A 16,499-nucleotide genomic window follows, 5' to 3' on the forward strand; every position below is an offset into this window, starting at 1 on the left:
AAGTGGTCCCAAAATGTTTATCTTTGAAGAGACATTAAGTTTCTTATTAGTCTTCCTGGTTATTTACAAGAATTTTACCGCTCTGATTTCCTCCCAGGATAGCAGCTTCCTGGTCTGGGAGCATATTACTAAGACTGCCTGCTTTCCTCCAAAGGTGGGCTGAGTTACTGTGTTAAAGAGTATGTTAAGAAACTTACTTTTTAACTAATTGGGTTTTAAAATGCAATTTTATTTTCAAGATGGAATCCTTCCTGCTTTTACTACTTGTTTTGGGCTTGCTTGCTACATTGCCCAGGTTGCAAATCATTTATTTAGGGCTGGAGGAAGAAAAGCAGCACCTGGATAATGGCAGAAAAACAAGCTGGGCCCCCCAGCAGGCCAAAGCAAATCCCACAATGGATTATCTTGCTTTGTGTTTTTCCCCCCCGAAGGCCTTCACCCTCCTCTGTCTAAACCCATGGTTCTGGTCTCATTGTTATCTCAGCTTGGTGGATAGACTCTTGCTGCCTCTGCCCAGCTGTCTCCTTGAACTCTGTGGGGTTTCCAGCTCCATCCCGTTTGGCCCATTGATGGCTGTAGCTCTGCCAGTATGTGTGTAGGGAGTGAATGGGCCTCTGCCATCCTCTGTGATAAACTAAGCAAGGCTTAATCCCTAAGTTAGTAAAAAGTAACTAATATAGGCCAACAATGTTGAAGGGCCAACTATTCCACTTTCCTTATTTTATCATGCTGGCAAACATGACAAAAATATCTCTTAAAGCAGCTTACGTTATTTTGGTGTATAAAGCTTAACTTGAAATTTTGTATTTGATGCTGTCTCTGTATAACTTACCATTTGGGGGATGTTGTTTGTCCTTGTTTTTAAGATGGGAGAGTGTGTGCATGTGTGTGTATATGAGCCAAGGGTGAGTGTGACAATGAGGAGGACTCTGTGTGACATGGGTAACCTCTCTTCAGAATGGTGCAGATAGGTGTTTCAGCAAACAGCCAGTTTTTGAATAAACTCAATGGGAGTACTTACAGAATAGTGAAAATTTTGCCTTTAATGATGATTAAATAAAGCAACTGCAGGTAGACTCATAGACACCCGGAAGGGACTAGTGGTTACCAACGGGGATGAGTTGGGGGGCAGGGCAGGAAGGGGATTAAGGGGCACAGTAATTTGCAGTCATGATATAGGTTGGTCTTGGGGATGGTAGTACAGCATGGAGAATACAGTTAATGATTCTGTAACATCTTACTACATTGATGGACAGTGATTGCACTGGAAGTGGTAAGGACTTAATGTAATATGCGTAAAAGTTGAACCACTGTTGTGTATTTGAAACAAACATAAGATTGTATATCAGTGATACTTAATAATAAATAAATAAATAAAAATAATAATAATAATAATAATAATAATAATAAAACTACAGAGCATTGTACCTGTCACATAGGAGGTTCTCATTCAATGATGGCAGTTCACCATTCACGTAAAACAAATGTCCTTGCATTCATTCCATAGTTGTTTATTGAGAGCCTACTCTGTGACAGGCAGGCTAACGTATTGGAGGTACTGCAGTGAAAGAAAAGGCTCAAATGTCTTCTCATGGAGCTAGCATTCCAGTGTGGAGAGACAATCACTAGTAAAATCAGAAAGAAGGTGATCTCGTACTTTAACAGAGTGTAAGTGCTCTGAAGAAAGATGAATTGGGTGGGGGGATGACTGGGGATGTTGATGGGAAGAGAGGATTTGTAATTTTAACTAGCATGATAAAGGAAGGCACTGGTAAGTATTGTGGGGGTCAGGAGGATCGGTTTTAAAGCCATCGTTATTACTAATTAAGTGGGTGATTTGGGGAAAGAAAACTATTGATCCCCGGTTCCTTCAATATTAAAAAAAGATGATAATGAACCTGCTGCTGCTGTGTAAGGTTAAATGAGATAATACAGAAAGCACGTACCATATTGCCTGTCATCTAACTCCCAACAGGAAGAAAGTGTGGTTAGTGCCCAGTGAGGTGGGGACTGCCCCCTGGCAGTCAAAGGCTTGGAGACACAGTCCTGTCCACAAGAGTGGAGAGTGGCACTTTGTTCCAGAAGGAAAGCTGCAGTAAAGCAGAGTATTGAATATGGTTGGGGGGTAAAGAAATGAAGGGCAGGGAGTCTCGACTGCGTATATATAGGAAGAAATGGAAGCATTGATGAGATTCCTTTCTTCCTAAAGAGAAAGTAAAAGACTTATTTATTTTGCTTTGTTTTCGACAGGTCTGTCACCAATCAATTATGCAGTTCTGTATCAGTGCTAAATCAAATGTTTTATAACCTAGTTTGGGGGTATGCAAAGGTAAAGTTAAAAATAGTTGCTCAATAGATATTCTTTAAAATGAAGGAATGAAAAGTGCTGGAAGCACCTGGTGAAACTTACTGACAGTGGGTGATGAGGGAAAGCTTCTTGCCAGAGTAGATTTGCTCTGACTCCTGAGGAGGGGTTGGGATTTTTGTAGGATGCTGATATTTCCCAGCGTGTATTCCATAGCACCTTAGTCCTGAAAGATCCTCTGGATAGAGAAGTCAGCAGAGTTTGCAAAAGCATCATACCCCGTCACACACGTGGAGGTTCACACGGCATGTTCACTGACTGGAGTTCTGGTTGGTTTTGCAGTAAAGGGACCTGCTGAATTGTGTAGCCCAGTGGGGCTGGAGCCCTGCACTGCACCTGTAGAACAACCCAGAAAGCTCAGGGGATTTGGGTGCTGGGGAATACCACTGCTAGCTTACTTTCCCGAGTTGTACTTTAGGAAGTAGAATTGTCACTTGTCTGTGTATTTGCGAAGCATTTGGAGTTCATTAAGCATGTTTACTATAGCTGTTTTAAATTTAGGAGAAAAAAATTACTCAGACAAGTTCAAATAGAAAAATAACTAATGAGGATTGTACAGTTTTGGATCTCAGTTTTCATCTTTCATTTTTCTTTTCTCTGTTGCTTATTTATTTTGTTTCTGTGACATACCTTACAGAATACATTCGTACAATGAAAAATAATTATCTTAAAATTTGTAAGTGGAAACATTTTTAAGATACTGCTGTCTTAACAAAGGTCCTTTTTCCCTCCAAAGGTATATTATCCGAACTTGGGTTGGATGTGCATTGATGCCACTGATCCAGAGAAGGGGAACTGGCTGCGATACGTGAATTGGGCTTGCTCCGGTGAAGAGCAAAATTTATTTCCGCTGGAAATCAACAGGGCCATTTACTATAAAACTTTAAAGGTAAGAGCATTGGAGTTAGTCTGCTGTTAGTTACTCTGCATGCTTTTTTGCAAATGCTGTCTTTATTTGTGCCTGACAATAACAACTTTGCAGCCCTTGAAAGGATTATATTTGAAAGTGGTTCATCAACACTTGTAAAGGTCTGTTTTAAATACACGGTTGCTATTGCCTCATGTGTGTATGGGCACTAAAGCATGAAGATCATGTTAAGTAATTACACACTGCATCTTTGTAGATACTGATGAGTTAAGTGTGTGGCAGTTACTTCCCTTCTCCTACAGTACAAATGCCATAGAAACTGTTCGACTGGCACGTTTAACCAACTTAAGAAACTATCAATAGGTATGGCGGTTCTGGGTTAACTGAAAACACATTCTTAGGCTTAAGTGTGAAGTATCTTTGGATTAACTTCCCTTTTTCCCTAGAATAAAAATTAACATGTGTCTTACTTCTGCCAAATTTTTATTTGGAGACACTGATCGCTGAGATGAAAAGAAGAGGAAAGTCATTTTTTAGAGTTTGTAGTGAGGTCAGAGGTGGCTGAGTACATTCAGATAAGTTAGTGTTAGGAAGTATTGAGTGCTGCTGCATTTCTGCAATAAGCAAGCTTGTGTCTGCCTCGTTTTCATGTTCCCCCAGAAGGCAGATCTGTACCCACAGTGCTTGGAAATGTTCTCTAAGGTGGAGTCTTGAGGCTCTAAAGATAGGTGATTGTTCCTTTTTGGAATAGATGTTTGCTAAAATCACTGTCAGGCAAATCTCTCTTTGTTCACTTAGTTCCATTAAATAGTGTCAAAGATTGAGGGACAGTCCATGAAAAAAATATCTCGATGGAATTGAAAGTACTTAATGAGCAAGTATTTAAGATGTTGGTCAGTTTTACAGCATGCTGAATTTTGCCAGTGTGGCAGCATTAGGACTTTTGGAAATTTAAGTAACACATGCTGTTTAATTTTCCTTTGCTGTAGTTTTCCTGTCATCTGTAGCCAGTTGGACTGCCCTTTACCTCATATTTACCTATGACCTTGCTTGTAGTCCCCATAGGAAATACTTGTGTGTGAGAATAGTTAAATTTTCATTTAAAACTTCTTTCCCATTTCCTTTCTGCTGAATTATAATAGTATGCTTTTCTGATAGGTATTACTGTAGATTTTGTTATGTGAATTTGAAATTGGATTCAAAATTTGGTTCAAGAATTCATTATGTTCCTCAAATTTGTTTAAAGTGAGAACTATATATGGTTGGATCAGTGAGGCAGGAATCCTGGTGGAGATGAGAATGAGGCAACCAAGGAAGAGCAAGCCCAGGGAGATATTAGGACCTTTGCAGTTCCTTCATCAGACTGCAGGTTAAAGTGTGCTCATCTCTGATAGCAAATCTGAAAAACATTGAGAAACAGTGTTTGGGAGAGTATAGACTCTGAAGCCAGACTTGAATTAAATCCTGGCTTGCTGTGTGACTCATGGCAAGCCACTGCGACTTTATGAGCAGTGCAGAGTTAGGCAAGTCATCTTTCTGTTCCTCAGTTCCCTTGTTTGTAAGATGATACAGATTATTCTAGTGCTGACTTCATAGGGTTACCATGACAGTTAGGGATGGAGCTCTAGCACTTGGTAAGTACTAAATAAATGATAGCTTTTTTTGGTGAGACAGTATTGTGTTGTAATTAGGAGTTGGGACTCTGGAGCAGATGCTTTGTTGAACAAATTTTGGCTTCTGGATGTATGACCATGAGAATTTACTTAAACTCTCTTTGTTTTAATTTTCTCATTCGTAAAAAATGGGATAATAAAATTAATATATTGAGCTGTTGTAATGATTAAACGAACTAATAGGTGTAAGGTTCTCTAAGCAGTTCCTAGTCTAATCTATCAGTTTTACCTAGCTACATACTACTACTATTATTTGTACCTGTCTTTGTCCAAAGTAACATAGATCTGATCTTTGCAGGCATCCCATCCTGACCTTTGATGCTTGCTCAAGTATGTACAAAACCTTTCAGATTCCTTACTAGTGATTATGTAACTATACTCTTCTAGATTAAGCTTCCTGTATATTAGGTTTTGTAAATAAATTTCATGTGATGTTCTTCTGGACTGTGTATCACCTTCTCAACTATCACCCAGATAATTGGGAAATTTCCACATTGGCTTTGTTTGTAATATGATAAAAAACTATTTTAAATTCCTGAAAGTTAACTGTTAGCCTGCTCTCCATTTACTCATCTCTTCATTAGTTTGACAGATATTTGTTGAGAGTGTACTGTGTACCAAGTGTTCTTCTATAGTAGTGAACAGAACAGACGAGGTATCTGTCTCATGGAACCTCCAGTTTATATGGTCGGAGGCAGATAACAAGAGAATAAGTAAACAGAACAATTTCAGATAGTGATAAGTGCTTTGAAGACAAAAAAATGTGATAGAGAGTGACTAGGTATGGGGAGGGCTGCATTAGCCCTGGGTGGGTTAGGGAAAACGAGAACCTACCAACCCCCACCGGCATGGGAAAGGGCCAGCCATGCAAAAGATCTCTGTGGGAAGAGCAGTCCAGAAAGGCAGGTCTGGGTAGAAGCAAAGGCCTTGAAGTAGGGATAAGATTTTTTTTTTTTTTAAAGAAATAGAGGCCATTATGGCTGGAGCAAGGAGAGAGTGGTAGATGAGGCTGGGGAGGTGGGCAGGGGCCAGGTCGGGTGATGCCCAGTGGTCTGTAGGGAGAAGTGTGAGTTTTAGTGTATATACGGTGTACCCATTTGAGAGTTGAGGCTCTCTGTGATTTTTAAAAGATCATGCTGGGGAATAGATTGTAGGTGGGCAAGTGTGGATATACTTTGTGTGTCATAATAATTCTGGAGTCTTTCTCTTATTTTGACCTGGTATCAGGAATATTTGTTGGAGCCCTTGCCTCTTCCTAATTGGTCTGGTAAAATTTTCAAGTTTATATTTACTCATATTTAGAGAAGAAAGTGTGCTGGGTTCTATAAGCCTGTCAGGCACCAAAGGAAAAGTTAGAAGAGCTTAAAGTTTGTTGTTATTTTTTGTTAAACATCAAAATACAATATATAAAAAAGAGGTTGTTGGGACTTTTTGACTCATTTTTTAAAATGTGGGCTTATATTTCCTGTGTTCAAGGACATAATTTTTCTTTTCTTCTGAAAGTTGGCTTAAAAAATCTTAAATGTGCTAAGCAGTACAGAAGGTAAACAGTACCACACAGAAGCAAACAATGATTGATTTAAAAAGATATATTATTTTCCTCTTCATAAAGGTCTGTTATTTGTGTAGCTGTTTATTTGAAGTTGGAAAGTATATAGCTCAATAGGGTAATAATCATCTGTTACTAGCAGTTTTGCAGGTGGTTTTATAGCTAACGAATCAGGTTGCTCTTAATCTGGCAGTTTACCAGCTCATTAGCCATTTAAAAATTTTATATTAGATTTGAGTAAAAACTGGTTCTGGTATGTTTTTGTATTGTGTGTTTTGCACTGACAAAAGTATACCTTCCTAGTAAGTAAAGAGTTTGTGCTGATACTTAACTTCACTCAGTTGCTGATACAGTTAGTACCCTGCAGAAGATTGTAGAGGAATGTAGCGGAAGAACGTAGAGGAACACTTAAGCTCTGCATCTGGGAGGGCTCTCGAACACGTCCGGTGGTGTCTTCTACCTAGGGTTCTGGTTATGCTGTTAGGGTTAGAATAAATTGGGAATACATTTTCCTCACTCTTTTCCATGTTTTTTTTGTAATTTTGGTTTTATTTAGGACTGCATATTTATGAAAACCTAATCATTTCAAATATTATACCACCATTTCATAAATGTGATTATAACAAAAAATAGAGAAGCAAACTACACACATGGAACTAGAAATTATTTACTTAATTTAAAAAAGCATATTCCTTCAACAGAAACAGGTTTGCTCATCAGAGTGCCAAAAGACATCTGTAATGGCTATTTTAACTCATTAAAATCTTACATATTAGATTGATATTTTTGTTTTAAGGGCAACTGATTCCAGAAGAGAAATGATACATGGGTTTAAAGATAAGAAAATGGCAAGTTTTAGCCATTTTTAGGGGAGAAAGGAAACAGTGGCTTGTTCTTTTAAAGAATTTAGAATATTTTAAAATTTGGACTATATAAACAGTGAGTTCTGCAGAGAATGAAACAAAATAATATTTACTTTCAAGGGCTTTATCTAGATTAAAAGGTATGTTGAAGTGAGGACTATGCTGCTTCTAAACTGACATCTTAGATGGAATTCATCCCAACCCCAAAACACAAGGGCATCCTCTTCCATAACCATAGTGCAATGCTCAAAATGAGGAAACTAACACTGCCCTGGGATTTTATGAGCTGATCTGTATACGCATACCTATTCAAATTTTGTCACTTGTTCTAGTCATGTCCTTGTAGGAGAGAAAACTCAGCTGCATTCAGATATAATGTCTCATCAATCTTCTTAGTTTGGACAGTACCTCAGTCTGGGTTTTGTAACCTTTCAGTTTTGACGGAACTGGTCAATTATTTTGTAGAATGTCCCACGGTTTGGACTTCTCTTAGGTTTCATTATAATTAAATTGTATTTATTTTGGGCAGAAATCTCCAGGAGTGATGCACTATTTTTTTTCTGCATCTTAACAGGAGGCACATGATGTGCATTTGCCTCATTATAAAGACACTGTTTTCCCTTTGTAATTGGTAAATGTTTTATGGGGGGATATTTTGAGACTATGCAAGTATTCCATTTACTCCTCAAACTTTCACCTAGTAGTTTCAGCATCCATTGACAAACCAATTATTACTGCGATGATTACCAAGTGATGGTTTTCTGATTCCATTATTTATTTTTCATTGGTTGGGATCTATGTAAGGAAGAGCTTTCCTTCTTTCTTGTCCTTCTTTCATGTTTTATTCATGTGTTTTAGGAAGAACTGTACTTGTGCGGGTACTCTTGGAACTTTTGAACAGATGAGTCACTGTAAGAGAAACCAGTTGTCATTTCCTTAAATTCCATTTAGGAGAGTACTATTTACACTCAGTGTTTTTTTTCTTAAGGGTCTTGTTCTAGGTGTTAACAGCATGATGGTGGTATAAGCCCTCAGTACTCACATGGCTGTTAAGAATTAATGTTTTAGGAGCATAATACATGTGAGGTATGTTAGGCACTTCCTTCTAAGTGAAAAAGTTGACCTGGTAATTTATGTCTGGTACAGTGGCAAGGCGGTGGCTTCTCTCCGCGCGGCCCGGGGCAGGCTGGTGGCCGTGCAGAGATAATCCCGCCGGGACGCTCGCGTTCTCCGCACCGCCGCCTCCGTTGGCATTTCCGTGCTCGAGTTGGCGGCGCGTTTAGAAACGTGCAGTGGTGTACACGTCTTCCTTATGCTTAACTTGCCCTTGGAATCTGAAACGTGCGCTGGTAATTAGTATTAGCTTTCCACTTTCCAAAGTGCCTGGTACTTTTACATATTTCTATTCCTCATCAACTCGGCTTTCGTGGGCAAAATGGTTCCGTGTTTTTAGTTCTCCTTCCGCGTGGGTAGTCGTGAGGCTTTGAACAGAAAGAGTCGGTAGCATATGGCAGTTTGCGTTTAAAGCGTTCGCTCCTGTCAGATACCGACGTCCGCCGATGTGGCCCCCGACGGGCGGCCGGCCGGGAGCGAGGTCCTCCCTCCAGCAGAGGGTCCCTGCCCGCGCTGTCCGTCTCGCGGCACCGGGCCCGGGGTGGAGGAGCCCTTCCTGCCGGGCTGGCCTCCGCTCGCCGGCCCCGCCCCGCCAACAACCGCCGCTCTGATTGGCCCGGCGCCTGTCTCTTCTCTCCCCGCAGCCAATCGCGCCGGGCGAGGAGCTCCTGGTCTGGTACAATGGGGAAGACAACCCCGAGATAGCAGCTGCGATTGAGGAAGAGCGAGCCAGCGCCCGGAGCAAGCGGAGCTCCCCGAAAAGCAGGAAAGGTAGGAGCCGCCGCCGCCCCGGCGCCACAGACGCCGCCCGGCCGAGCCGGGGCCGGGCTCGGACGGCGCCGCGGCTCTCGTGACCTCCTCCGGACCGGCCCCAGCCTCGGGCCGCCGGCCGCTGCTGAATCACGGCTCCGGCCGCCGCGCTTGGGCTCCTAAGTTGGGCCGAGGAGTCGGGCGGAAAAGTGTGCGGCGTGGGCAAGCGGGCCAGCCGGGCCGCCTGTCACCGCGCTCTCCGACCTCGGAGCGGCCGGACCTGCGGGTGCGAGCCGCGGCCGCCCTCGGAGCCGTGCCCGCCGGTGTATTCTTAGCTTTTTGTGCAATTCGCCAGCCGCCGCGTCATGAAATGTGTACCTAGACTGACATGTCCAGGTCCGCAGATTCGGCGGCCTCGTGTCCACCCGGGGCCGCGGGGAGGAAGGGCTGAGCGCGCCACGGCGGTGCGCTTGTCCACCTCGAGGCAGAGGGGCCGGCGGGGCAGGCCGGGCCGCTCCACTGCACCCTGGTCGGGCGGGCCCTGCGGCTCCACCTGGGCTGGGCGAGCCCTGCCGCTCTGCTGCACTCGGGCCGGGCACGGCCGGGCCGGGCCGTGCAGGACCGCTCCACTCCTGTCCCGCCCCACCCCCATCCCCCACTCGGGCCGGGCACGGCTGCTCCACTCCAGTCCAGTCCACTCAGGCCAGGCGGGCCGCACACGGTTGCAACACTGCAGGGTGGGCGAAGGTCTTAGCGCAGCAGATCTTCTCAAAATTAGGCCATCAACAAAATGGAATTTGAAATGTGTGGTGTTTGTGTCACTTCTGACTTAACTCCACTAGTTAAATGTTTTCAAACAAAAGGTAAAGTGTAGTTACCCTTAAAAACGGGAGGGGTTAATTTCTAGCTGAGAAAATCAGTTTGGTAGTATATAGCTTATTCCCACTGGCATTCTGACATGTTGGGATTTTTTTTTAATAGAGAATTTTAATGTGAATTCGTGAATCTTTCATAAAGCCCAGTTTGAATATATGCCAAGGCACAGTATGGTAGTTTTTTACCAACATAAATCCCCCTTTTTTTTTGTCTCCCCTAGCCTTAAGTAAATTTTTGGAGTCGTCCGAAATACGAGTTTGTCCTTTACTCAGAGCATTGCGAAGTGGGTTGTGGAAGTCATACTGTAAATAAAATGATAATGTAAATTTTATTTTGTAAAAATCACTAGGCAGGAAGTCTGTTCTGATTTTTCCATTATATATTGTTTGTATTTCACAGTGCAATGCAAGTACAATTAACTCATCCAAGGGAGGGTTAGTCAGCCTTTTACTAAATGTATGTTTTCTCTTTATTGAATGTGAATTTTTTGCTGTTTTGGTCATTAAATGTTCCTTTGATCCTGAACCAGATGATCACGGTTTAAAAAATTCCTAGGTGGTGTTGTTTTTTTTGGTTTACGATTTTAACTGAGTATTAGGATTTTGTTGGTAATAGACGGTGCATAATTGTTTGCAAACTCTTTATATAAATATTCAACTTGTTCCTTTTATTTAGTGTTCATTTTGTTTGTAAGTAATGCCACCAGCCTTTCCAGGTAAGTTGTGATTTGCAAAGGCTGGAGTTTGTGGGGAAGGGGAAATCTTTACTGTGCCACTCACTATAACCAACTCATAAATCTTAAGTACATTGACAGCTTATTGTAACTTCGCTTCAAGGCTTTTCTCTTTTCAGCATACTTCCGTGTGCATATCATTACTTTTGCTTTTCTTTTTTTAATTTACCCTTTAATTTTTGTATTCAGTTGGGCAGAGAAAAAAATTGAAAATAGACATTTTGGCTTATTACTGATACATGAACTTACAAATCTTCATTTTTATACCTGTCCACACTGCTGGGTCTTAATACTGCTAAACAGTTCATATTTCTTATTATCCTATTACTTTTATAACTACTTTGGGCAGCTTATAACCCACTGGATCTTAGGTTTAAAAAACTTGGATGGAGCTCTGGCTTGGAACTCAGCAGTCTGTTTTGAACAGTTTACTAGTAGAGTTTTGTTTGCTCTTTATGACCGTAAGTTTGGAAAGTTTAATGAGTCACAAACCTTTTTTGTTTTTAAATTAAATATACTCTGAAAGCTAATTTATAGCTTACCTTACAAAGACCTGAAATGGAGAACTTTTTATATTAACTTAGTTCTATTTAGGTCTTATGTGTGCCCTCAGATATTTAAATATCTTTTCAGGCAGTGATGTCAGAGAGAAAGTCAACATAGATTTCATTCAATAGTAATGTTAACTGAGTATTTCTGAAAGCCAGATGTTGAAGACATGTGGCTGACAGGTAGATTGACAGTGGACCTAACTTCATTTTGGTTTTGAGGCAGGCAGAGAAAGACAAAGGGATGAATTCTTCATAGTTCTGGGGCTCAGCTCCTTTGCATGACAGCTGCTGTGCCTACAGCTGTGCATGGCATGCGGTGCCTTTCAGAGTTCATCAGATTGCTTGAGGATCATGAGGCGTGTTCTGGGCAGTGAAAAGCCCTGATTCCTTTACATACAAAGTGGCCCCTTCTCTCTCCCTCTCTGTCTCTTTCTCTGTCTCTTATTCATTCATCCAACTCATGTTTGTTAAGCCCCTGTCGTGTGCCAGGCACTCTGCTAGGTTGTAACACAGAATGGTGAGCTACAAAGCAGCAATAACTCTTCTCATGGCGCCTGTAGTCCAGTGGGGGAGACAAACATTAAATTAAAACAGTAAGTTGCTGATCAGCGCCTTGATGGTTGGCATGGAAGAGGCCCTCAATAAATATTCGTTGATTGGCAAACAAAGACTCACAGAAACCTGTAATGAAGGAAAAGAACATAGTGCTGTGAGAACACAGTTCATATTGTTTCTGACCAGAGAGCATGCTCTTTTGCCATGGGCCAGAGGTGTACATACATTAGGCATTTCCAACTAGGATTTTGGATTATCAGCATTGTAATTCAACCTAACTTCTTAAATGTCTGAGCATCCCCTGTAATTAGATTGAACATGAGAAGGTCCTTGGATGGGTAGATTAGACTTTTCAAGGAGACAGGAAGGGAAGATTTTTAGTGTTGGGTGTTTCAGGTTATTGTAATTTGTGAAGTAACATAGAAAGGCCAAATTTAGAAGTATATACCATTTTCTTGATTTCTGTCCCCAGTTTATTACTTTGAGAAATGAGAGATTGAATTTGCTTGTTAGTAATAAACAGAGACTGTTAGCAAATGTTTTTTGAAAATGTGGAATATAACTGTATTGTTGCCCTGCTCCCTCTTGGGTACTTCAGAGCCTTACCTGAAGTTCTTTTATCCTACAGAAACAACTGGGTAGTGGAAGGAATGAAAAACATGGGACCCCTGGGTTTTTACCAGTTGTGTGGCTGGGCAAATCGTGTCACCTTTCTGGAGCACAGTTTCCATAGCTTTCAAATGGGTGTCATAGCATGGAATGGCCCTTGTGCTATCCAACCTCACAGGGTTGCTGCCAAGAGCAAACGAGATAATAAAAAGGAACATGTCTGTGCAGGTGTGGGTCCGTGGTACTATGAGTGCCCCTGTCAGAATGTGGCTGACAGTTACTTACATGGGTCTCACAGAGGAACTATTGAGTTTGTGGCTCCTTTCATCAGTAGGTATGTATGGAGCACTGTAAGCTCAAAATAAGCAGTGGGTCCTTCCTGTTTCCCTTCCCGTAACATCACCTCACTCTGTGTTAGTGCATCCTTATTTTAGTCCTTCTTCTAACCTTATTGACTATCCTGTTCACAGCAAGTTAGGAGGAGGAAATTAGAAAGAGGAGTTATTTATAGCAGCAAGTAGTTTATAGCTGATAGCTGGACATAAAGAAGATGGAAAGTTATAACAAAGCCAGTAATGAACTATGAAAAGCACAGTTCCTTAAGGTTACCTAACAGGTTCAGATAATGCTTTTTAAAACCTGTAGTCTCAACTAGTTTATAGTATTTATCTAGGTGACTTTCAGTCACTTACCACTTACCACAGAACAGTTGAATATAGAAGGAGCCTGAAAAGGAAATGTTTTATCTGTCTGTACAATCAAAAATCATTAAAATAAAAACCTTGGTATTGTGAAGAACACGCAAATATTTTGAAGTTGCACGTATTTCAGATTCTTCTCCAAAGGTGACAGAGCCTGTAGAAACTTGGAGTCAATTTAGAGAGGTTAGAGATCTGCATGCAAAATAGCTTGGTCTGAGGCAGTTAAAAAAAAAAAAAAAGAAAGAAACCAAACAAAACAACAAAGAAAGTTGTATAGGCATGAGGACTTTAAGTTGAGAGAAGGGAAAGGGAGTTCTGGGCTGGGATGGCTGGGAATCTATTTAGAAAGGATGGCGGGGGTGGGGGCGACATTTCAGAACCTAGACGAAGGAGCAGGGAGGACACACCCAGAGAAGCCTTAGGGGGGACTGTCAGCAGGCCAGAGACAGTTGTTAATGTGTGGATGTCCCCCCACCCCGTTATTTCACAAGTATTTTCTGTGTCTGTGTCACTCTTCTAGGTGCTGAAGTTACAGCAGAGAACTAAAATGACCAGGGTCCCCACTTTCAGAGAATTTGCATTCTGAAGAGTGAGGGGCTGACTGCCCACAGATAAACAAGACAAGTTTTATAATGTTAACTAAGTGTGTTGGGGGAGGAGGTGGGGTAAGGTAAGAAGTGGCAGTGGATGGGTAGCCAGAGGTGGCTTTTTAAAAGGAGGCTCTGACACATGAATGACACAGGTGGACCCCGTCAAGTTCTAGGGGCTGAGACTTCGGGGAAGAGGAACCAAATTGGATGTTTAGCGATTTGGGAAGCTTATTGCTGGGGGTGTTGCATAATTTTCAGTGGGCTACCAAAATCTCACATGAATGTTTTGCATAATGAGTCTCAGATTTACAAATGGACATGTGGCCCCCTTTCTACCAGGCACTGCCCTTATTGGCTGGATTGGTAGGGAAGGTGAGAGCGATGAGTAAAACATCCAGGGAGGACCTAATCATCCTTACTATCGCAGCCCAGTGCTGGTCAGGCATCCTCAGTGCTTCTAGGTGGCATGTATTCGGGGTCCAGGATAGGCAGGGGTTGGCAGGAGCCCTCCGGGAGAGAAGCACAGTGGGAAGGTCTCCTGAGAAGGATGTTGAGGAGGGAGGGACAAAAGGGCAACGTGTGAGTTGGGGAAAGAACTCAAAGGGAGGTAGGTGGGAGGTTACAGGACACTGCCAGACAGTGGGAGGAAAACCAGTGTAGCAGAAGGCCTGGCTGGAGACGTGGAGCCTCGTGGGCAGAGTGTGGACAGTGAGTGCTACACTGGACAGAGCCAGGGGCCTTGAGCAGTGTGGGGCATGCCATGGCATTCCTGTTTGCCCTCTCCTGTGGTGTGCAAACCGTCCCCATGATTTGTGCAAGCTCCCAGTGAGGAAGTGGACACTTACTAAAGTTGTATAGCTTTGCCAATGAGTGTCAGTCAGAACTTGAACCCAGATTTTCCATGTCTTTTCCTCTACGTAATGTGCTGCTTTTTGTTCACTCCTACAGGCAGTGGGCAGCAGCAGTAGAAATGACAACACTGGTTCCATTTAAAGTTAAAATTAGGTAATGCATTTAATAAAAGCAGAGAACAGGTAGGCTGCAGTGGATTTTGATGTCCTGGCCTTGCCTGACCCAGACAGCTCTGTGTGAGGCTCCTTGGCCAAAGCTGAAAGGTGGAGGCCTGGCTGCGGTGCCTCAGAATGACGGCCACTGGGCCCAGAACCTTCTGATGGGTTTCTGATGGGCAGGTCCTGTGCCCACTTACAGTGCAGTTATCTGTAGTTTTTACTGATAGGTGTGGGAGCAGGGTTGGGGGCAGTTGGAGGTGGTGACGTTTCTGTGGAAATGTGACCCCAGCATTAAATGCAGTATGGCTTACAAGCTGGTTACGTTGGACCCAAGTGATGAGTGTCCTGGGTGGGTCCCCACTGTAGCTCTTGCTGCCTTCTAGCTGAGTGGTGCCTTTGCTGGGCATTGGGTTTCGTATTTTTTCAACAGTAGGGAGTCAGGGCTTTTTTTTTTTTTTTTGTAATTCTACTTTGGAGAGCTGCTATTGAATTGCTCCAAATTTAGGTAAATAAGTTGGTTAGTATTTTTGTGCCTTTTATTCTTGCTAGATATAACCTTGTTCATAGGGAAATTATGTGGTTTAACGAAGATTTTTCAAAGCATTCTGCAAATTTAGATGAACTCATAAAAATCCTAATATAGGCCATGATTAAAAATTACTTCAGCATCATAATTGAGTGTATGAAGAAATAGGCTTTTTTGTTCGTACTTAAGTTGTTATTCTGGTTCTTCTGTTAATCTGTAGGTTGGAAGGTGAGACTTGTCTAATACAGAAAAAAAGGTTTGATTATGGTTAATTTTTCTAAAAGGTAAAAAAATAACAAAACCCTTAAGGTAGTGAGTTCAAAATAGTTGAGGTGATTTTTAATTCTTCAGTTGTAATTTGAAAGTAAACCAATTTGCTGTGCTTTCCCTAAATATGAATACTAGGTTCTTTTTCTAAATTATGGGTTAATTCTTGTTTTTAAAGCTCATTGTTCCCTTTTTTTAGGCAGTTTCACCTTTTGGTTTACTGATGGGCTGTTAACAATCTGTGAGCTTAAATATACATAATTTAACTACTCTGTATAGAGAGAAGAGTGTAGTTTTATATTTGAAGGTTCCTCTAATGAACTGAGGGGTTGGATAAATACTCCACTAACTGCAGGTTAGAAATTAATCTGTCTGTCCGTTGAAGGCTGTGTGGAGACCTGGGAGTTGCAGTTTCGGATAGCTGGCTTGGTTCTCGGTCGGCACGCACATTACCTATCCATGCTTGACATGCTGCCAACCACAGTTCTCAAGTTTGATTTTATTAATATTAATAATTTGGTTGATAGAGTATAGGGAACTGAATGACATGGAGAAACATGAGTTATTTGAAAACACTACAGTTGTTTTTCAAAGTGAAAAAGATAAATACTGAAAGCTATTTTTTTTATTACCACTCAGATTATTAAACCATTGTCAGACATTTGTACAAGAGTTCTTGGCTGAATTCATTCATTACAGTGTATTTTGATAATGGACATATCTCACGATTTGACACTACCTGCACTTCACGTCATTATGTGATGGATTGCTGCTTTCTGTCGATGGTGATGATGACAGCAATTACTTTTGTTTCTTAGCATGTCTCGTCTGTGCCCTGCTTTGCTTTGTGCTCCATATACATCATTGGTGATCCTCCTAGTAGCCCTGCAAAGTAGGGAT

At 41.9% G+C, this 16,499-nt stretch overlaps 1 protein-coding gene across 5 annotated transcripts in view; it reads left to right on the forward strand.

Moving 5' to 3' along the window:
* PRDM2 (PR/SET domain 2) overlaps positions 1 to 16,499 on the forward strand; it is a 128,887-nt gene that overhangs the window by 53,831 nt on the left and 58,557 nt on the right. For 4 of the 5 annotated variants that reach the window (XM_036925118.2, XM_036925119.2, XM_057499759.1 and 1 more), the window contains 2 exons: positions 3,102 to 3,254; positions 9,076 to 9,202. In XM_036925118.2, the coding sequence (XP_036781013.2) occupies positions 3,102 to 3,254; positions 9,076 to 9,202 (280 nt within the window). Of the gene's footprint in view, positions 1 to 3,101; positions 3,255 to 9,075; positions 9,203 to 16,499 lie in introns of those variants that run through there. The other variant, XM_036925122.2, reaches the window with a different exon arrangement.

The sequence above is a fragment of the Manis pentadactyla genome, chromosome 4 (genome assembly GCF_030020395.1).
Source record: "Manis pentadactyla isolate mManPen7 chromosome 4, mManPen7.hap1, whole genome shotgun sequence".
Classification (NCBI taxonomy): Eukaryota; Metazoa; Chordata; class Mammalia; order Pholidota; family Manidae; genus Manis; species Manis pentadactyla.